This window comes from Pan paniscus, chromosome 16 (genome assembly GCF_029289425.2).
Source record: "Pan paniscus chromosome 16, NHGRI_mPanPan1-v2.0_pri, whole genome shotgun sequence".
Lineage (NCBI taxonomy): Eukaryota > Metazoa > Chordata > Mammalia > Primates > Hominidae > Pan > Pan paniscus.
Genome location: NC_073265.2, coordinates 89,682,060 through 89,704,143, shown reverse-complemented (window position 1 = coordinate 89,704,143; position 22,084 = coordinate 89,682,060). Strand labels below are relative to the sequence as shown.

General features: G+C 47.8%; 1 protein-coding gene across 2 annotated transcripts in view; it reads left to right on the top strand.

Moving 5' to 3' along the window:
• Positions 1-22,084, top strand: part of ADAMTS17 (ADAM metallopeptidase with thrombospondin type 1 motif 17) — a 376,073-nt gene that overhangs the window by 237,739 nt on the left and 116,250 nt on the right. The window contains exons 14-16 of one of the 2 annotated variants that reach the window (XM_034939508.3): positions 399-526; positions 12,952-13,072; positions 16,954-17,022. In XM_034939508.3, the coding sequence (XP_034795399.1) occupies positions 399-526; positions 12,952-13,072; positions 16,954-17,022 (318 nt within the window). The remainder of the gene's footprint in view (positions 1-398; positions 527-12,951; positions 13,073-16,953; positions 17,023-22,084) is intronic. The other variant, XM_034939509.3, reaches the window with a different exon arrangement.

Genomic DNA, 22,084 nt, shown 5'->3' with positions numbered 1-22,084 from the left:
CCCCTCCCTTCACACCCTCGCTGTAAGAGTGGCTCCAGCTCCCGCTTGATGTGTATTCAACGTAGAGATTAGCACACAACTACTCCTTTGTTCACCAGATGTATTTGATGCCTTAAGGAAAAGGAAACTTCCTGTATCATTGCAAAGGATAGAGAGATGAGAGAAGGCAGCCCCACAGAGCTCCGACCTGCACTGTCTTCCCCTGTGGCTGTGGGTCTTTTTCCACTTGCTGTGCCGCGTGTTTAGAGGAGCTGGAGCGCGTACCTGAGCTCATGCACCTTTACTGACCTGTGCGGACCTCTCTTCCTCAGGGTTTCCCTCTGCCCACATGTACCTGTGCCCTGCATGGCCCACGCACACCTTCCCGTGTCAACGTCCTCCAACCTTTCCCTCCTCAGATAAGCCATGTGAACTCTACTGCTCGCCCCTCGGGAAGGAGTCCCCACTGCTGGTGGCCGACAGGGTCCTGGACGGCACACCCTGCGGGCCCTACGAGACTGATCTCTGCGTGCACGGCAAGTGCCAGGTGACGTACTTCTCCTTCGGTCCTTGGTGGGGCTTTGGAGAGGAGACTCACTCTCCCCAGACAGGGAGTGGGGTAGAGCAGAGGTCTCAGGAGGCCTAGGGGAGTGGATTTTCTTAGGAAGGCACCCAGTGATGCCGCCTCCTGCCACCAGTGTTGCCTGGTGCAACAACCCTAGCTCAGTAATGACTGAGTGCTAGGCCAACAAGGAGTGGAGGTGGAAAGAACAGGCACAACGTATTCTAAGACTTTGAAAATTGCTTTAGACATCATGACCAAGACGAAGGTAGGCAGGGTACTAAGATGCGCCTAAAGGATGTCTGCACAAGCCAGGCCCCATTTAGTGCAGAAGAGACGGCAGAACTGAGCCCATGCCTGTGCAGGTAACGCCAGGCAGATAGGTGCGCCCAGCTGTCAGGGAGCACCCATCTACTGGTATATAGTCCCAAAGGCATTGAGGGCTGGATGGCCATGACTGGTTAGAACAGCGATAAAAATCATTTAAGTAAAGAAAGAGAGGCCGGGTGCGGTGGCTCGTGCCTATAATCCCAGCACTTTGGGAGGCCGAGGCAGGAGGATCATAAGACCAGGAGTTCAAGACCAGCCTGGCCAACTGGGTGAAACTCTGTCTCTACTAAAAATACAAAAATAAATTAGCCGGGCATGGTGGCACGCACTTGTAATCCCAGCTACTCGGGAGGCTGAGACAGGAGAATTGCTTGAACCTGGGAGGCGGAGGTTGCAGTGAGCTGAGATCACGCCACTGCCTTCCAGCCTGGGCAACAAAGCAAGACTCTGTCTCGGGGGGAAAAAAAAAAAGAATGCGAGAAGAAGGAAGGAAGCTTACCCTCCACCTGCATTAACCCTGCCCAAGCTGAGGGCCACCTGTAGCCCTTACCCTCCCCAGGTGGGGCTCCTAGCCTGGGGTAGCAGAGGTGACTCCATGCTCCCATTTTGTCCCTCAGAATGAGCACCTCCTGAGGTGGTGCAGCAGCTGGGATGGGGGGTGGGTGTCGAAGCTTTGTATTTTCTGTGCCTCGCTTATTCCACAGGTACCATACTCCCTGGTGACTCGGGTCAAGCTGGGCATGTTGTGAGAGAGCCCCAGCATCTTAGTCAGCTTGGGCACCTGTAACGATACACCATAGACCAGGCAGCTTTTGAACAACTGACCTTTATTACTCACAGTTCTGGAAGCTGGGAAGTCCACGACTGAGGCCTTGAGGCACAGGCAGATTTGGGATCTGATGAGGGGTCGCTTATCATAGACAGTGTTTCTTGCTGTGTCCTCGTGTAGTGGAAGGGGCTGGTGAGCTCTCTTGTGAGTCTCTTTTATGGGGGCCCTGATCCTGTTCATGAGAGTTCTGCCCTCATGTCCCAGTCAGCTCCCAAAACATCCACCTCCTAACACCATCACCTTGAGGGCTGGTGATTCAACATATGGATTTGAGGAGACACAAACATTCAGACCACAGCACCCAGGGAGCGCTCTGCCCTCAGCCACACATACGCGTTCCTGTCATCCTATGACCATGTTCCCTCAACTGTGTCCTCCACAGGGCAGCCCACCAAGAGCTAGTGACAGTGGCAGCTCCTGATGTCTGGAGCAGGCAGACCAGTGTCAGGATCACCATGCATTGTCCTCACAGAACTGTGCTGAGTCAGATGCTGGCTTCCAGGCGTCAGGTCCACTTGCCCATGCGGACAGCAGATCTGCTTATGCTCTTTGCTTGCTCAGTGCCTAGCAGAGTGCATAGGCATCAATATTTCAGTGTGCGTGACAAACAGAACAAGAGGAGGCAAGGCATAAAGACAGACACAAAGACAGCTTCCAGGGTGATTGCTGCAGCAAACCATTTCCACCCAAACAGATGCTTTTTCCTGCTAAGGCCAAATCAGTCTGAAACTGGGATTTTTCAGGGAAAAGCTTGACAAGACCCAGACTCCTTTGGCACTGCCAGGCTTTGTTATCAAATACAGATAAATGTGGGTGATAAGCGCCTGGTGCCCAAGAGTCTTGGCACAGCAACCTCACGGGGAGGGAGGCAGTGATGAGTGGTTGAGCTGGCCCCTCCTGGCTGCTTTCTTGTAACAAAGAATGTCCAAGGCCCTGCCCCTCGGGCAGTATGAACAAAGCCCTTATCATTGCTATTGAAATGAGGCATCGTGATGGTTCTTGGTAAACTTCTAACCAGCCAAGTGCAGGGCTGGTGTCCTGCCTAAATTACACACTTCCACAGACCATCCTGCCCAACGACTTAATGTTCCTCCCAAGTTAGAGTTCTTACACCCTTTAGAGCGGCACCAGCCGAGCCATCCCCAGCCTCTGCCAGCATCTTCTGCAGCGTTCTTGCCAATGGGGAGGCATTTCTAAGAATCCTAAAATTGTCTAGCCAGTGGGGTCTGTGTTACTGGCTGGACATAATTTATGCTCTGTGTGATCTGTGCCAATGGGCTCCATCCATGATCTTGGTTTTAATCACAGCCTTTTCAACTGGAGGATGTTCCATACTATGACAATGAAACCTTTAGTCGTGGAATCAAAGAGAAAATGCTGCTCCAGATATTTGAATGGCCTAAGTCTGTGGTCATGAGGATAGCATTGAGCCCAACCCTGTTCTGCACTTGGGTGTCGTCTTAGTCAACTCAGGCTGCTCTAACAAATACCCTAGACTGGGTAGCTTATAAGCAACAGACTTATTTCTCAACGTTCTGGAGGCTGGAAATCCAACATCCAGGGGCTGGCATAGATGGGTTCTGGTGAAGGCCCACTTTCATGCTGTAGACTGCTGCCACTCTGTGTCCTCACATGGCATAAAGAGAGCTAGTATCCAGGCATGGTGGTGGAGGCCTGTAGTTCCAGCTACTCCAGAGGCTGAGGTGGGAGAATCACTTGAGCCTGAGAGGCAGAGGTTGCAGTGAATCGAGATTGTGCCACTGCACTCCAGCCTAGGTGACAGAGTGAGACCATGTCTTGAAAAAAACAAAAAACCATTTTCTTGAGGCCAGGTGTGGTGGCTCACGCCTATAATCCCAGCGCTTTGGGAGGCCAAGGCGGGCAGATCACTGGAGGTCGGGAGTTCCAGGACCAGCCCAGCTAACATGGTGAAACTCCATCTCTACTAAAAATACAAAAAAATTTGCTGGGTGTGGTGATGGGTGCCTGTAATCCCAGCTACTCAGGAGGCTAAAGCAGGAGAATCGCTTGAACCCGGGAGGTGGAGGATGCAGTGAGCCGAGATTGCACCATTGCACTCCAGCCTGGGCGACAGAGTAAGACTCCATCTCAAAAAAAATAAAAATAAGAGAGCTAGCTAGCTCTCTAGCCTCTTCTTACAAAGGCACCAACGCATTCATGAGCTCTACCCCCTCTTGACCTAATCACCTCCCAGAGGCTTCACTCCCAAATACTATCACGTTGGTATGAACGGTTCAATTTATGAACTCTAGAAGGCACAAACATCCAGTCCATTGGAGATGTGATGGGAGTGACATTGGGATGCACGCCTTCCTGTTCCCAGATGCCACTCCATCCCCAGATGTCACTCCATCCCCAGGACCAGCCTATCTATTTCCAGTGCCTCCACCCTTGTCATCATCATTGCAGGGATTGATTGGCGCCTGCACTGCACCTCACATTAACCAAGTAGAGTCACCAGGGTGCGCAGGTGCAGATGGAGGCACCTTTCAAGATACTCGATGGTGGTCTCTTGCTCCTTGGGAGCCTCACCCTGCCACTGCAGAGACCCTGCCTACCAATTCTCGAAAGCACCATCTCCCGGGTGGCTGCACCCTGGTAACCCGCTGCCTCCAGGCAGACCACCAGTCTTTACAAAAGAGCCACCATCCTGGTGGGTGGCAACAGCACCTACCTGCATGTACTTCTCCAGGTTAAAACCGTGAGAAACAACTTGTTTTCTGAAGGAAGTTAAAAAGCCATCTGCTATTGGTCTAACAGTACTTTCTTCAGACAGATACTGTAAAGGTTAACCTCAGCCCACTCTTAAATCGATGCTCACAAAACTCCAAATTGTTAGTTGTAGTTAATGAACTTTTATAAAAATCGGGCATTCTTAAATAAGATCACAAATTCAATTCAAATATAGTACTTACATCTTGTTGCAGTAATTGTCAAGATGGAACATTCTGGATTCCTGTGGCATTTGTGAATGTGTAAAGCAAGAAAAAAATGGTTAAGGAAAATAATAGTAATTGTAATGTTAAAACCTCAGGGGCCTAATGAGTGGAAAGTCTGTATCTATTCATTGATAATAATTGCCTAATTACAATGGATTAAACATACAAATCACCCACATTTTATGTGGGACAGCACTCACAGAAATATTGCCGTGGTTTGCCTACTAGCGTTTCCCTCTCTTTCCCCTTCAGCTATAAATTGTGCTATTTGGGGGTAGCAGACGGCATTCTGGGAAATGTCGAGGAACATAGTAACTAGTTGGTAGGGGATGAGAGGCTTCAAAATGGCATTTTGAGTAGATTCCACTACACTCCAAATAGCAGGCTGATTCAAACCATAACATGAAACATGGAAATGCCATTTTATTCTGTTTTTATGAGGACTGAGTTAAGTTTCATTTCAGTGAGTCACAAATTATTTAACATGCTGAAATTAAACTTAACAGCACTCATAAAATTGGGAGGGAATTGGGGGAAGTAACACAAACATTGTGTATTTTTCAGCAAGCCCCTATAAATCAAGAGTCCCATCATTAATGATTCCTACTGTTGGCCTCCAGAAGGAGAGACACCGGGGTAATAAGTCTCTGATACACAACTGCATCTGGAGCTGCTGACATCCAATGAGTGAGTCCAGCTGACACGCGGCTTTGCCCGTTGGACGATGGACAGACCCAGATGTATCTGAGACCCAGCTATGCTTGCCTTACTGGTTTGTGCACACCTGTAGCCAACATTCTCCAATTCAGTTCCTACTTCCTTGGTACCGTAATTTGTATGCATATCCTGGGCTTGATGAATACCGAGCCAAAACACCTTCAGAGCCTGTGACCTTCTTCAGTGGAGGAAGTACGTCTCATTAACCTGTGCTTCCCTGTACACTGGCCCAGAGGAAAGCCTTTGATTGCATATTGAAAGAAGGGGCCAGGTGCAGTGGCTCATGCCTATAATCCCAACACTTTGAGAGGCCAAGGTAGGTGGATTACCTAAGGTCAGGAGTTCGAGACCAGCCTGGCCGATATGGTGAAACCCCGTCTCTACCAAAAATACAAAAATTAGCCGGGCATGGTAGTGCATGCCCATAATTCCAGCTAAGGAGGCTGAGGCAGGAGAATTGCTTGAACCCGGGCAGTGGAGGTTGCAGTGAGCCAAGATCGCGCCAGTGCACTCTAGCCTGGGTGACAGAGAGAGACTCCATCTCAAAAAAGGACAAAAAAAAAAAAAAGTAGCTAGATGGATGGATTATGTGTTCTTAGGATTTCAGTGGTTCTGGAATCTGGAGCCCATTTCAATGGACGACTTTCATTGCCAAGCATTTATTGGCCTCCTATTTCCTGTCCAAAGATCATCTATGAGGCAGGTAGAATTACTGGGGAAGTTTAGGAGAATTCAAAGAGACCCTGGTCTCAGAGGACCCCCAGGTAAAGCAGAGGTAACAAGCCTGCAGGAAAGCGTGCCTGGCACTTAAGCCTGGGTTTGCATCTTCACGATGCTCCCCACATGCTGCCCTTCCCTGCACCATGACCCTGCAGCTGGCATCTCTAACGTGTGTTAGTGTGGGTGCCAAACCTTTATGGATAGCAGTGCCTGAAACGTGAAGGTCATTCCCTGCACCCCTTTTTTCTGATTAACCTCCCATGACAACTTCTGGTTGAAGCCAGCAGACCAAGCCACATGTTCCTGCCTCTTCCATGCGGGACTCCACTAAACCAGCACAAACAGTGAAGGGAAGCAGGAGCTTCCAGGTGAAAGATCCCATCTCTTTCTGGATGACAGAAGTGGGTGGAAGTGTCATGCAGGAACAAAGCAGCAGAGACCAGAGCTGGAAGAGGTGGAGAGTCGCCACTGAAAAGACAGCCCAAACCGAGAGCTGTGGGCTTGAGAATGGAGGGTCGGAAGTGAAGAGTGGGCTGAAAACAAGTCCGAGGGTGCATCGGCATGCTGATGGTGTCTGATCCCACACTCAGAGCTTGACGGGCTGTCAGGTAAAATGTTAGGGAGCTGCTTTCCAGAGTCATGGAATGAACTGTTTGAGGAAACCCAGAGCAGGCAGGGAGGTCTCTGTGCTGAGGACGGTGCCCAGCCTTCTGCGTTGGGGTTAGAGGTCAATTTCCCTCGCGCTAGTTACGAAAGGAAACCTACCATGCAGCAGTGCCCAGCTTCAAATGTGGATCCCCTTCAGTCGGCCTTCAAATGTAGAGCCCCTTTGGTCGGCCCTCAAATGTGGATCTCCTTTGGTCGGGCTTCAAATATGGATCCCCTTCGGTCGGCCTTCAAGTGTAGATGTCCTTCGGTCGGGCTTCAAATGTAGATCTCCTTTGGTCGGCCTTCAAGTGTAGATGTCCTTCAGTCGGGCTTCAAATGTAGATCTCCTTCGGTCGGCCTTCAAGTGTAGATGTCCTTCAGTCGGGCTTCAAATGTAGATCTCCTTCGGTCGGCCTTCCTGTTGCTTGTTCTCAAATACAAGTGGGCAACCAGACATCATCTGCTATTTGAAGAAAACCAGCAGCATGAAGGAGAAAGACCAAGAAAAACAAACAGAAAAAACTGATCCTGGCAGAAAATTGAGATAATTATGGAGTTCTCCATGCAGCCAAACTATCAAGCAAGCATGCAGGGAAACTAATTTTGAGACACAGAAGAACTCAGAAATTCTATTTTCCGTGCATGCGTTCTGCAGAAGTTACATGTAGTTTTGCAAAACAAGAATGAAGTCAAGAAAGAGGAAGATGGGCACTACAGGCCCTGGTGGCACTCACCCAGGAACCCAGGAAATCCTGGAGTCACGGCTGCGCGACTGGCCTAAAATCTGCACTCGCTTAAAAGTCATTCAAGAAGTCAGTGGCCTCCCTCCAACCGAAGAGATGGGATGAGGCAGTAGTTGGAAGATAGCTAATAAGTTGAAGAAAGCAAGTACTGCTTATTCCAGCCAGAAAAAACAAGTACCATCAAAACTTGTACAAGGAAGTCCCAATTCAAATATGAGAAAACTAAACTCCCCAGCTTGATAAGAGGTCATCATTTGTACGCACTTACTGAACACACATGTGCTTAACACCGCACCAGCCACTGTGTGTGTCAGAGGATGGGGGAAGGCCAAGAATACAAAGAATTCTCAGACACAGTCCTCTCTGTGCTTATGGTCCGTTAGGGAGATGACACATACTCACTTGGAAACCCAACGACCAGAGGTGAAGGCGTGATTTAACAACCAAAAAGAGTTTCCACTTAGACATAGCAGAAAACACATAGGGTGGAATTTCGTTTATTCCTGCATCAGGTATTTGTTGATCACATTCCGAGTGCTACACACTGTATTGTGTGCTGGGCTTTCATTAGGGAGCAGGACCAAGAGGATCCCTGTCCCTGTCCAACATACAGACAGGCCATGTCAGCTCACAAACGTGATCATTCCAGAGATTGGTATGTGTGAAGAAGAAAGGAAAATGGTGCCATAGAGAGACCCAGCGGGGGACTGTGGCTGAGGAGGACAGTGAGCAGGTGGCATGGCATTTCTCTTAGAGGGGACAGCCTTTGAGGAAGAGCCAGCCTGGCAGAGAGTTGGGGGCAGAGAGCTCCAGGCAGAGGGAAGCGAGAGGGAGATGGGTGCATTCCAGCAACAGACGAGGGCGGAGGCTGGCACAAAGGAGCCAGGGCCCAGGCAGAATTGATGCAGAGGAGTGAAGCGATCTTAGCTATGGATAACTGATTCAAGTAGATCCCAGGAAACGAGTTAAGAGGCTATTCTGGTTGCCCACCTGGCTGAGGGGTCATTCGGGGGGAGGGCTTACAAGAGTGGGCTGGAGGGGGTCGGATTCACTGTGCATCTGGAGGGGGAGGAAGGGAGGCTGAGTTGGTGAGCAGCTGGGATGAGATCATGGAGGGTCTTAAATTCATATGTGTGGACGTTTCTGATAGGCAGTGGGGATGTGTGGCCACAGATCTTATCTCTCTTTTTGTGTGGAGATTAGTCTGGCAGCAGGCAGGAGAAAAATGCTCCCATAGTTCATGTCCTGATTAAGGAGGGTGTAAAGTAGGGAGCCGAACATGGAGGAGAAGTAGGCAACAGAGGTTTTCAGGGCACAAAAAACCCAAGCTCACCAACTAACTGGGTACGTCCCAAAATAGAAGAGTCAGAAATGGCTTGGAGGTTTCAGGCTAGGATGCCTGTCTGTCAGTTCCAAGACAGTGGCAGGGGGTGTCCAACTAGAATTAAGAGATCAGGCAGCTTTGGAGGAGAAGTTGTCGCATTGAAAGTCCGGAGAGATTGCTCAGCAGACTCTTAGTAGTGAGAGCCAGGGTGGAGTGAGGGGAGAAGTGGGCTTAAGAGCTCTTTGCATGAGGGTGATGGCTGAAATAAGGAGAAGGCGAAATTACCAAGAAAATGAAAAATCAGAAGGAGCAGGGAGCCCCGGGGGAGCTACCCACTTTCACGGAGTCGAAGAAGCAAGAGGAGGGAGGAGTCATCCAGGGGGTGGGAGGAGAATCAGACAGGAGCCATCCTTGGCCTCCAGGGCATCTTTAGGCACACACTCTGGGGTGTCTGCTTGTTTCCACACTGGCGCCTCCCTCCATCTTACATGTCTTTATTTCCAGGTTAGGCACATAACAGGCACCATGGGTGAATCAATACATGTACAACAAAGACAGGGTGGGTGTTACACACAGCGGACGCTGTAGAGCAAGAGGTGAAAGATGAGGCTGGAGACACGTCCACTAGGTGTGATGACCAGGAGGCTGTTGTTCCTGGTTATCTTCAACAGGGGCAAAGTTCCAGGGTGGAATCCAGGACTCAGACAGCTAAAGATGGACATTTCCCACTGTCCACGGCCCATCCTGTGCCCTCCTCAGCACACGGATCTGAGCACTAAAGCTTTTCCAAGCACTTTCTGCATGTTTCTCAGGAGCTGTCTTGACCAATGAAGAACTTGTGCTTTTCCCCCCGTTCCATCCCATCTCATACCATCCCATACCATCCCATGCCTTTAATTATGCCGTGGGACATTGTTCCTTGGTCCTTTGGTGTCACATACACCCTGACTTAGCCAGAGGCACAGGGTGCGACCAGCAAATGCTGGCCAGGAACTTGAAGCCCTGCTTTGAAAGCTGAGAAATGGGTGATGAAGATTCCTAGGAAAGTAACTAAGGATCACCAGGATAACATGGGAAGACTTGAGAGAGTTTATTGCCTGGAGTTTCCTCAGGCTTGGTCATCTTGTTCTCTTGGAACACCAAGCCTCATAAATACAATCATCAAAGCTCCCCTAATATTCAGAATTAATGACTTCAGTTGTGTCCTATGGCAGCTTCCATTTGAAAACCATCCCAGTTTCTGCCAAGATTATAAGTTGCTTGCGCTGACTGAAACAATGGAAGAAAATGCCCCCGTTCGCAGATTTTGTGGCTGTCACCCATCAGCATTTAGACTCACTGCTGTTCAGACATGGTCAGCCCTGCATTCCCTGCCTCCAGATGCAGACAGCCTCTAAAATAACACCAAGTAGAGTGGGCAGAACCCATGGACCTGTCCCAGCCCCTGGATGGTCTCCAGAATTAACTGAAAGGGCAACTCTGTATGCATTCCTGTTTGCACCTGCCCTGAAAAGCCCCCTTCTTTGGGGCTGGAGGAAACTGGACCAAATGGGGCATCTAGAAGCTGTTGAATCAGGAAACCTTAACTGAGGTGCAGGACAAGGAACCAGGCCTGAAGCCAGAGACTCACTCCTACCAAGCAAGGGTGTGGTTTGAAAATTATAGGAAGCCAGGGTAGGGAAGGTCTATAGCAGAGGGCACCTGAGATGAGAAAGCCCAGGTGGGAGCTGGAACAGGTGCCAGGAAAGAGGCCAGCGGGAGAGACCAGCTCTGTGGGCATTGGCCCTGTGGCCCCAGCAGAAGCAAGTCTGGAGACCATGCACTGGAGCTCTGAAGTGAAACAAAGCAACAGACACGTGGTCTCACAGATTTGGTCTCGGCGTTTGCTAAACCCTGCTGGGGGACATTTTCTTGGCTACTCTATTCTTAGCCCTTATAATTTTTTTTTTTTTTTTGAGACGGACTCTTGCTCTATTGCCCAGGCTGGAGTGCAGTGGCGCAATCTCAGCTCACTGCAACCTCCGCCTCCCAGGTTCAAGCTACTCTCCTGCCTCAGCCTCCCGAGTAGCTGGGACTACAGGTGCGTGTCACTATAGGTGCGTGCCACCATGCCTAGCTAGTTTTTGTATTTTTAGTAGAGACGGGGTTTCACCATGTTGACCAGGCTGGTCTTGAACTCCTGACCTCATGATCCACCCACCTCAGCCTCCCAAAGTGCTGAGATTACAGGCGTGAGCCACCGCACCGGGCCAGCCCCTGTAATCTTTATACTGAGCAACTTGATAGCAGCTGGCTAGCAGTCCACACCGAGAATCTAGGCAGCCCTGCACTGCGCTCCAGGCTCACGGTGCCTCATCACAGCTGGCTTCCCTCCAGGTCACTACTGGATGGTCAGCCTCGGCAAAGCATTGCAGTTGGTTGCCAGTTACCATATATGTCTTGATATGTTACTTACATCTCCCCAGCCGCCATCAAGCCCACTGTTATCCATTTGCTCCTTGCTGTCCTCTGGCCACTAAAGCCTTCAATTTTACCCTTTTCCTCTTTTTATACTAACTTTGAACAAGTTTGATCTTTTATTCAAGCTCTGCCCTTTTTCAGATTTCATCATGGTCATTTTTAGACTCAACTTGCTCAGCTTTTAGAACATCTAAAAGTCTTCTCTGGAATCTGTCCAGTTATGCTATCATTTTTGGACAGAACAATAGTGATTTCCCATTAGATCTTTTTCAAAAAAATAAAAGGCTCCAAGGATGAGACTTGAGGATTACTAAATAAGAAGAGCATTCACCTATTCCTTTGAGTAGCATGCCATCATGCAGCGGTTCTCATCGCATGGCCCCGGCAAGCAGCCTCAGCATCTCCTGGGAGCCGATTAGAAATGCACATTCTCAGGTGCACCCAGACCCGCTGGGTCAGAAACTCTAGGGCTGGGACAGAGCAGTTTGTGTTTTAACAGCCCTCCCCATGAGGCCGATGCACACTTAAGTTGGAGAACTGCTGCCATAATGAACAGAGGATGCTGATGTCTTTGGGGAGTTGTGGGGCCAGGCACTTGCCTCCAGGGATGCGCGTGCAGCCAGCCTGGCACCCCAGGCGCTGTGCTAGCTCCAAGCCCTGCCTGCAGGTGGGAGTACCTGTGAGGGGGAAGCACGGTGCTGCTTCTCGTCCGGGCATCACGGGAAGGGGCTAACTCACCTCCACCAGGATTATCTTGGATATTGATTTTTTGAGTTCTGGCTGTAGATTCCTTTGGAGTCTGAAGTGCCAGTATGTAACCTGGGGTGCAGGGCAGTAGGAAAAACCCAGTTCTTGTTCTGGAAGCATTAGCTTTATAGGGGGAAAATGTGGAGGGACATTTAGGCAATGTGGCTAGTAAATAATTACCCAATGTTCAGTTTAAATTTAGGTTATTTTGCAGAATACAAAATTCTCACTTTCTTAAGAAAAAAAGAGTCCAAAACCTTTTTCTACTTTTTAGAAAACAGGCTGTGCTTCTCAGATCCACCTAGGGTAGAAGCAGCCTCTCCTCTGCTCTCAGACGTGCCTAGTTGAAAAGGTATGAGAGATGGGGCTCTTCATAGACTAGGTCTTCCTACCTGAGAAAAGAGGGGCCCGTGCCAAGCCCTGCCTGAATGAGCTGTGGGCATCCCTACCTTGTTAGAAAAGTCTGTGGTTTCTGTTGTATGTTCTGAGACTACTGGTTGTTTCAGCCAAGTTACAGGTGACCCCCACAGCCCAGAGGGGAACCCCCATCATGAGAAATTGTGGCTGCACCTGCTGGTGTGACGGTTCAGGCTTCACTCTCTCCCCAGGGTCTCTGCCTCCAGGCAGTCAGGGCGTCAGGCCTCAGTGTGACCCCCATGGGCACTTGTGCCTGCATGGATCTCCCTCCTCCAGAACAAATACCAAAAAATACACTTTACAACTATGCGGGTATAAAGACAAATATAATCTAGGTTGGATTCTGTGCATCTTTTTTCTCTCCTGAATTAAAATATTTTCTTGGGCCTCTGAATGGATCAGAGCCCCAGGCCCCATGTATGCTGCACCTCATGGAAAGTTAGCCTTGCAGGGCAGCCTCTTTAAAACTCCTCTGAGTCTTAACCACAGAATAATGAGGCCCTCTGGTTCTTTAGAAAATCGGCTGTGACGGCATCATCGGGTCTGCAGCCAAAGAGGACAGATGCGGGGTCTGCAGTGGGGACGGCAAGACCTGCCAGTTGGTGAAGGGCGACTTCAGCCACGCCCGGGGGACAGGTGAGTGTCGGCCCATGGGGCTGCTGTGGCTACAGTGTTTTGTGTCCTTTGCCTACAGCTACTGATTGCAGTCTTCCCTACATTTCATATTTAAGGGCTAGATGGTAGTGGATAGGTGACCTGGAACTTCAGTTTCATTTCTGAAAAGCAAGAAAGGACATTTCAGCAAGAATGATGCCTTCAAGTTGCTAGTAATGAATAGTTTGCCGTGAACGGAAAAAGCTCCCCACTTAGCCTGAGGTCCATGAATCACTGGTAGCTGCCCTGTGCCAGGAGCTCAGCACTTCCTAGCATCTCGCCTTCTGATGCGCAGGCAGAGAAGGTGGGAAAGACACTTGCCAAATCATTTTACCTGTCGATGGAAGACATTTGCTCTGTGTTTGAATTTTCTGTTAGTAAAAGTAGGATAACACATTTCTAAAACGTGCATGAAGCCATACAGTCTGGAAGGTCTCAGGTGCCACTGCCAGCTGTGACTCTGGAGTACCCGAGCCTCCTGGTCCCCAGGGGCAGACATTCCTCAGCACTGTCCCTAGAGAGGGATGCCAGGATTCGGTTGATGGGCCGGCTTCATCTTTCTGCTTGCATGGTTTTTGCAGCTGCAGGCTGCTTTGTCTTACATGGGACACAACTTTCTGATCTCCTGTCCTGGAGGACAATGTTTAAGAAAGCGTCTGTGGTTGACACCTAGTGAGGGGAGCACGAGGCAGGCAAGCCACCTGGAGAGGGAGCTCTGGCAGCCTTAGTGAGTGTCCACTCACCCCCCATCACCAGGAGAACTTGTGTTGGGAGGAAGGAGCTGAGAAACTTAATTTCCACAAGTTGCTCTGCATAGAAGCTTCTCAGTTCATTTTACCCCGACAAGAGAACAGAAGCACATTTCTGCCTCCCTGTCTCACAGAACAGCCCCGTAAGGTGAGGCATGCTCTCCTCTCCACTTTTCTCTGTGTGGATAGGAAACCTGGTCTGGAAGAAATGTTCCTTCTAGATGCCTGCGGGAAAGACAGCCTACTGCGCCAACATTTTGCAGGACCCTGTGAAAGCAAAACCAGAGGAAATGCAAATGCAAAATGAAACTTAAAAATGAAATTTCAGGTGGATTTTAAAGATGGGTACCTAGTCAGCGAGGCACGGAGCTTAGTGTGAGAACCTGTGCCTGCCACGTGGCTCCTGAGGTCAACAGAGAAAGGAGAGGCAGGAGCAGGTTGGTTTGGGGGAAAGTGGCCTCCGTAGCTACACTGTCCAGTTCAGCAGCCACTGGCCCCTGGAGACGATCCAAACTGTAATTCATTAAAATGAAACCAACTTATAAGTTCATCTTTCCATCTCACTGGGCAAATTTTGAGTACTCCGTTGCTGCACACGGCCAGCGGCTCCTGTGTTGGGCAGCACAGGCAGACAATATTCCCAGCATTCCAGAAGGTTCTACTGGACAGCACAGCTCCAGAGCGTTGCCCATTTCTGCTATTGGTTTTGACATACTTGATGCCATTTTCTCTATTGGTACCCCAGCTCCTGGGCTCCCATGAGAATTTGACCTTGCCTATTGCTGCTGAGCCAACATTTAGGAGCAAAACTCCTGCAGTTGGTGAAGGATTACTACTTATTGTTGGCTTTTCTTTTTTAATGGAAGCATTAGAACCCTTTGTTTATTAATTTGAATATTGTATTGAGCTCCCATAAAGAGAACTGACTACAAGTGCGTGATTCTGTAGAAGACAAGTCAGGTACAGCGAGGCCCACTCCCATCCCCAACCCTGGGCAACTCTGTATGTAGAACACTAAGGAAAGTTCTACCACACATCTAACATAGGATCTCACTTCTGAGATAACCCAGATTAAGGTCAAAAGTGGTCTTCCTTTGCCCAGACTCTGATCTGTATACCAGCCCTTGATTTGGCCTATCAATGGCCAAATGAATGGCAGACCTGTTCATCTGGCCACAGTAATGTCCTCCTCTCCTGCTCACTCTTTTCCCTTCTCCATCCACTCCGGCCTGGGCCACATCCCTGTCTGGAATGTGAGGTCAGACCCCTGTGGCCATGACAGTGAGTCCCCCATGGAAGGATGGACCATACTGGAAGCCTCCTTGGGTAGCTGCTCCCACCCTGGCTTGCAGCCTAGCGTGTGTCCTTCCAGCTGCCAAGGCACAGAAGCCTCAGCAAACCTTCAGACAAAAATAAGCACACGTTCGCTTCACCTACCTGGACTGTCATTCTGAGTGATTGCCAGTTGTCACACATTCATTTTAAGGTACACAGCAGGTTTTTGTTTTTTGTTTTTCAAATCCTCACAGCTGGAGTCTGTGACCGCGAGCCCACATCCATATGGATTCTATATATTGAAAATCTGCCTGCAGTACTCCTTTGCACAAGAATGAGTCACTGGCTGCCTATCTAGTGTAGTTTCATTCAGCACAAACCTGTCATCATGGTCTGACATACTGGAATGCACTTTAGAGATACAAATGGTTACCCCCAAGCCCATTCACGCAATGGTTATTTATGCAGCATGACTACATTTTAACCGCTAGGTATACAGAAATAAGTTATTGTCCCCACCCCAGGTACAGTCGAGGGAGGGGACCCCCGGGCAAACAGACAGCATCAGCCTATGTGAGCATGAGGTGGAGGCAGCCCAGCAGGCGTGTTGTGGGACCCCAGGTTCTGGTGGGGCACCAGACCTAGGCCTCCAAAAGCTGAGGGTGGCCCCCAGCACTAAAGGACAAGTAGAAATCAGCTGATAGTGGGGGTAGGGGGAGGACACTTCAGGCTGAAGGGGAAACATATCCTTGCGAGACCCAGCATGGAAATCGTAGAAAGCCCCCAGGTCAAGAGGCATCTGGGTGACGCCAAGTGCAGCTGAGTGGGTGGATTCACCAGGCCTATCAGTTTAGATAGGAAGCTGACTTTCATCTCTGCTTGCCCCTAAAGAATGAGGGAAGGAGGAGTGCCTTATCTCCCTTAAGGGTGAATATCAAAGAGAAACTCCACACCAGAAAGATAAAGCGGAATCAAATGCTGGATTTTTGCCCAATTTTATGAAGTCCTGACCTCTGCCTGAACTCCTGTGGGTTCTCTTAGCAAAGTTCCTGAGCTGAGAATCCAGGGCAGACCCACACGTGGCAAAGTGTCCAGCCCAGCAGAGCGAAATGTCCCTCTCTGTCATGAGAGGTCCCAGTGTGGCACCAGGGGAAGTGGCATCCTGCGTGTAGGGCGTTTATCGCCCTCCAGCCTGTGGCTTCCAAACTTTGAACAAATGAGGTCCTCAGCTACTTACCTATGGAAGGAATCAACTCAACTTGGCTGTAATATTGCTTTTCTGATGGATGGGCTTCCAAATGCTCATGCCTTGGGCTGGCTTAAGACAGTTGAGTTATCTGAACCTAGTAATTTGAGAGTTCTTGGTATGATGCTTTTATTTCATTAAATTGCCATTTTAACAATATTATCTTTATTCCACCCTGCTCCTTGGCACTAAAAAGGTGGCTGGTCAGTCTCCAGGTGACCAGCCCATGGACAGCCAGGACACACCTGGACTGAAGTCCTCACTGAGAACCAGCCAAGGATACCTGTGGGCTTTGGATCCCTTTGCTTTGTGTTCTTGCAAGAACCTTTTCACGTAATCCTTAAAAGAAAGGGTGGGGTGAGGATCCCTTTTGAATGTGGATAGATCCATGTGTCACATATTTGTTCAGTAATTACCTCTAGAGCCCCTGCCACATGCCAGGTTCCATGCTCTGTGTAGTGTGGGGTGTGGAATCTCGTGGGGGCGGAAATTCACTGTTGGGGCTTATGGTACAAAATGAGGCTTCTTTACACTGTGATGAAGAATCATAAAATGTGCACATAAACCAGTGACAACGTATTTCTTTTTCTCAGTTAAGAATGATCTCTGTACGAAGGTATCCACATGTGTGATGGCAGAGGCTGTTCCCAAGTGTTTCTCATGTAAGATGCTGGATGTTACGTGTCGTCCCAGCAGTGACATGCTTGGTGTGGCTCTTGCCTGGCTCACGCGTCTGAGTGTTTTCTGAATAGAATCAATGGGAGTCAGTTGTGTGCGAAGCCATGGATAAACTCAGAGGCCATTAAATGCTTACATAAACTGACGTTGAAGACTGATTACCATCAGAAAAACTGTAAGATGAAACCAATTTTAAAGCTATAAAAGATAGAGTCAAATGGAAACGTACCCTAGCCTGCTGGGGGTAAGTTTTCTTTCCCCTCAGGCACACCGTGTGCTCTGGCAGAAAATACCTAGACATGCCAGAGAATTTAGCCTTCGCTGGCGCCTTCTTCCATAGAAAAGTTTTCATATTTCAGGACTGGTTTCCCTACAGGCAGAGGGGCATTTGGTAACACCCTTCTGGTCTTCATTTGTCTACACTGACCTCCCATTCTGAGGGGCGAACCAAGGCACAGTCTAGCCTCACGGGTTTCACAAACAATGAGTTCTTTTCAATTAGACAACCATTAGGGAGAAACATAAGATAGTAATATTCTTGTGAATAACTTTTGTAAGAAGAGAAAAATAAAACAAATGCCTCTCCAAATATTTTATGATCTATTTACAAAACAAAAAAAAGGAACTCTGATTTTAGGGGAAAGAGTCCAAGTACACATAGCCAGGGTTTTACCTCTAGTCCATCATGGTACCTTTTCAGTCCGATGGTTTTCTTCCAAAGATGGTTAATGCTCCTGAAAACAAGAGGAAAAATGGGAGCCCCAAGACATCTCACAGCAAGACTACTTGAGAAATTCAGACACAAATGACTTCACAGGGAAATTGCTCATAGCCTAGTAATAGTAACTCTGGAAGATTTGAGACAGGTTAAAGGTCAACATCACTTTGAAGTTCCTTCTTACTACTGGTCCTTAGGGCAGAAATGGCATGTTCTCCTGGAACCATGGCAAAGGCATTGGATTTTATCCATGGCTTCCTCATGAAACCAAATCATGTTCCTGTAACTGGATTTCTCCTGCTTGGTGGCTGAAGCTAGAATGGGAAATCACTCCAAAGATAAAGCCTTACCTAAAATGTGAATCTACCTTGTAAATTCTGAGAGTAAATCCTACCTCATAATTATTCTTCATGCTTCGGCAGTGTGGTGGTATCTGGCATCCACATCGAGGGTGTCTGGCTTGAGAGATGCCAGGGTGCTTTGGGACTTGGTGGTGGTACTCTTTCCCTTCTGGGTGGCTCTTCACACCTGCCTCAGGTGGACTTTGAGCTCTGGGTCAGAGCAGGGGTTGGAGGCCTGTGAGCTCGAGGCAGTTTCCCCGGTTTGTGGACAGAGGGCCTGCCTTTCAGTTCAGGGACTGTCTTTTTCATTGGTTACCCTTTTGTGGTTTTTTTTGTTTGTTTTTTTTTGTTTTATTGTTGAGACGGAGTCTCACTCTGCCTCCCAGGCTGGAATGCAGTGGCACAATCTCGGCTCATTGCAACCTCCGCCTCCCGGGTTCAAGCTATTCCCCCGCCTCAGCCTCCTGAGTAGCTGAGATTACTGGCATGCACCACCACACATGGCTAATTTTTTGTATTATTTAGCAGAGATGGGGTTTCACCATGTCGTTCAGGCTAGTCTTGAACTCCTGACCTCATGATCCACCCACCTCAACCTCCCAAAGTGCTGGGATTACAGGCGTGAGCCACTGCGCCCAGCTGGTTTCCTTTTTATCATGAACAGAGAAACTTGTCGTAGGACGGTTAGCAGAGCGCATGCATAAGGACTGCCCTGCGTTGAGAGGTCACCTGAGGGTGGGCTCACTTGGGTACCGAGTCCGCCCTGAACTGCTTTTCATCAGCACCTCCACCAGGGGCACATGAGAAAAGACAGAAAACGGATGTCTTTTCACTGTTGCATCCTGTGGCAAAGTTAAGCTTAAGAATAGATGTGGATACCATGCATCAGCTGCACAGGGACCTTGCTGTGGAATGAGGGAAAGGAATTGATCAGGGCCCAATCAGCTCTGTCGGATTCTGCAGATCGGTGATCCCAATGCCAAGGTTTGTTAGTTGCAAAAGTTTCCATACAACAGCAGCTTCCTTCAAGAGCAGCTCATCCCCCACAAGCGGATCTTGTTTGCAGGTATGTTTGGTAGTTTGAGTGGAGATTCCTCTGAAAAAGAATCTAATCACTTTGACCCCGAACAACTTTTATCTCAGCTTTTGACATTTTACTGCCTTGGATTCCATATGCCTGGAATCCAATCACAGTTGAAACTCCCCAGAAGGAATGGATTTCTCTGAGAGAGATTTGCTGTAGAGTATTTTGTGCCACAATCCTAAAAGCTGGTTTTCTCGTGGCCAGAATTTTTCAGTAGAGAAGCAATCCAAGAGCAAAGACAATTTTTTTTCCAATTTATTGCTGAATTTTATTTTGTTTTTTTTTTAATTTTATTATACTTTTAAGTTCTAGGGTACATGTGCACAACATGCAGGTTTGTTACATATGTATACATGTGCCATGTTGGTGTGCTGCACCCATTAACTCGTCCTTTATGTTAGCTATATCTCCTAATCCTATCCCTCCCCCCTCCCCCCACCCCACAACAGTCCCCAGTGTGTGATGTTCCCCTTCCTGTGTCCATGTGTTCTCATTGTTCAGTTCCCACCTATGAGTGAGAACATGCGGTGTTTGGTTTTTTGTCCTTGTGATAGTTTGTTGAGAATAATGGTTTCCAGCTTCATCCATGTCCCTACAAAGGACATGAACTCATCATTTTTTATGGCTGCATAGTATTCCATGGTGTATATGTGCCACATTTTCTTAATCCAGTCTATCACTGTTGGACATTTGGGTTGGTTCCAAGTCTTTGCTATTGGAATAGTGCCACAATAAACATATGTGTGCATGTGTCTTTATAGCAGCATGATTTATAATCCTTGGGTATATACCCAGTAATGGGATGGCTGGGTCAAATGGTATTTCTAGTTCTAGATCCCTGAGGAATCGCCACACTGACTGCCACAGTGGTTGAACTAGTTTACAGTCCCACCAACAGTGTAAAAGTGTTCTATTTCTCCACATCCTCTCCAGCACCTGTTGTTTCCTGACTTTTTAATGATTGCCATTCTAACTGGTGTGAGATGGTATCTCATTGTGGTTTTGATTTGCATTTCTCTGATGGCCAGTGATGGTGAGCATTTTTTCATGTGTTTTTGGCTGCATAAATGTCTTCTTTTGAGAAGTGTCTGTTCATATCCTTTGCCCACTTTTTGATGGGGTTGTTTTTTTCTTGTAGATTTGTTTGAGTTCATTGTAGATTCTGGATATTAGCCTTTTGTCAGATGAGTAGATTGCAAAAATTTTCTCTCATTCTGTAGGTTGCCTGTTCACTCTGATGGTAGTTTCTTTTGCTGTGCAGAAGCTCTTCAGTTTAATTAGATCCCATTTGTCAATTTTGGCTTTTGTTGCCACTGCTTTTGGTGTTTTAGACATGAAGTCCTTGCCCATGCCTATGTCCTGAATGGTAATGACTAGGTTTTCTTCTAGGGTTTTTCTGGTTTTAGGTCTCACATGTAAGTTTTTAATCCATCTTGAATTAATTTTTGTATAAGGTGTAAGGAAGGGATCCAGTTTCAGCTTTCTACATATGGCTAGCCAGTTTTCCCAGCACCATTTATTAAATAGGGAATCCTTTCCCCATTCCTTGTTTTTGTCAGGTTTGTCAAAGATCAGATAGTTGTAGATGTGTGGTATTATTTCTGAGGGCTCTGTTCTGTTCCATTGGTCTATAGCTCTGTTTTGGTACCAGTACCATGCTGTTTTGGTTACTGTAGCCTTGTAGTATAGTTTGAAGTCAGGTAGTGTGATGCCTCCAGCTTTGTACTTTTGGCTTAGGATTGACTTGGCAATGTGGGCTCTTTTTTTGGTTCCATATGAACTTTAAAGTAGTTTTTTCCAATTCTGTGAAGAAAGTCATTGGTAGCTTGATGGAGATGGCATTGAATCTATAAATTACCTTGGGCAGTATGGCTATTTTCACAATATTGATTCTTCCTACCCATGAGCATGGAATGTTCTTCCTTTTGTTTGTATCCTCTTTTATTTCCTTGAGCAGTGGTTTGTAGTTCTCCTTGAAAGGTCCTTCACATCCCTTGTAAATTGGATTCCTAGGTATTTGATTCTCTTTGAAGCAATTGTGAATGGGAGTTCACTCATGATTTGGCTCTCTGTTTGTCTGTTATTGGTGTGTAAGAATGCTTGTGATTTTTGTACATTGATTTTGTATCCTGAGACTTTGCGGAAGTTGCCTACCAGCTCAAGGAGATTTTGGGCTGAGATGGTGGGGTTTTCTAGATATACAGTCATGTCATCTGCAAACAGGGACAATTTGACTTCCTCTTTTCCTAATTCAATGCCCTTTATTTCCTTCTCCTGCCTGATTGCCCTGGCCAGAACTTCAAACATTGTGTTGAATAGGAGTGGTGAGAGAAGGCATCCCTGTCTTGTGCCGGTTTTCAAAGGGAATGCTTCCAGTTTTTGCCCATTCAGTATGATGTTGGCTGTGGGTTTGTCATAGATAGCTCTTATTATTTTGAGATACGTCCCATCAATACCTAATTTATTGAGAGTTTTTAGCAAGAAGCATTGCTGAATTTTGTCAGAGGCCTTTTCTGCATCTATTGAGATAATCATGTGGTTTTTGTCTTTGGGTCTGTTTATATGCTGGATTACGTTTATTGATTTGTGTATGTTGAACCAGCCTTGCATCCCAGGGATGAAGCCCACTTGATCATGGTGGATAAGCTTTTTGATGTGCTGCTGGATTCGTTTTGCCAGTATTTTACTGAGGATTTTCGCATCGATGTTCATCAGGGATATTGGTCTAAAATTCTCTTTTTTGGTTGTGTCTCTGCCCGGCTTTGGTATCAGGATGATGCTGGCCTCATAAAATGAGTTAGGGAGGATTCCCTCTTTTTCTATTGATTGGAAGAGTTTCAGAAGGAATGGTACCAGCTCCTCCTTGTACCTCTGGTAGAATTCGGCTGTGAATCCATCTGGTC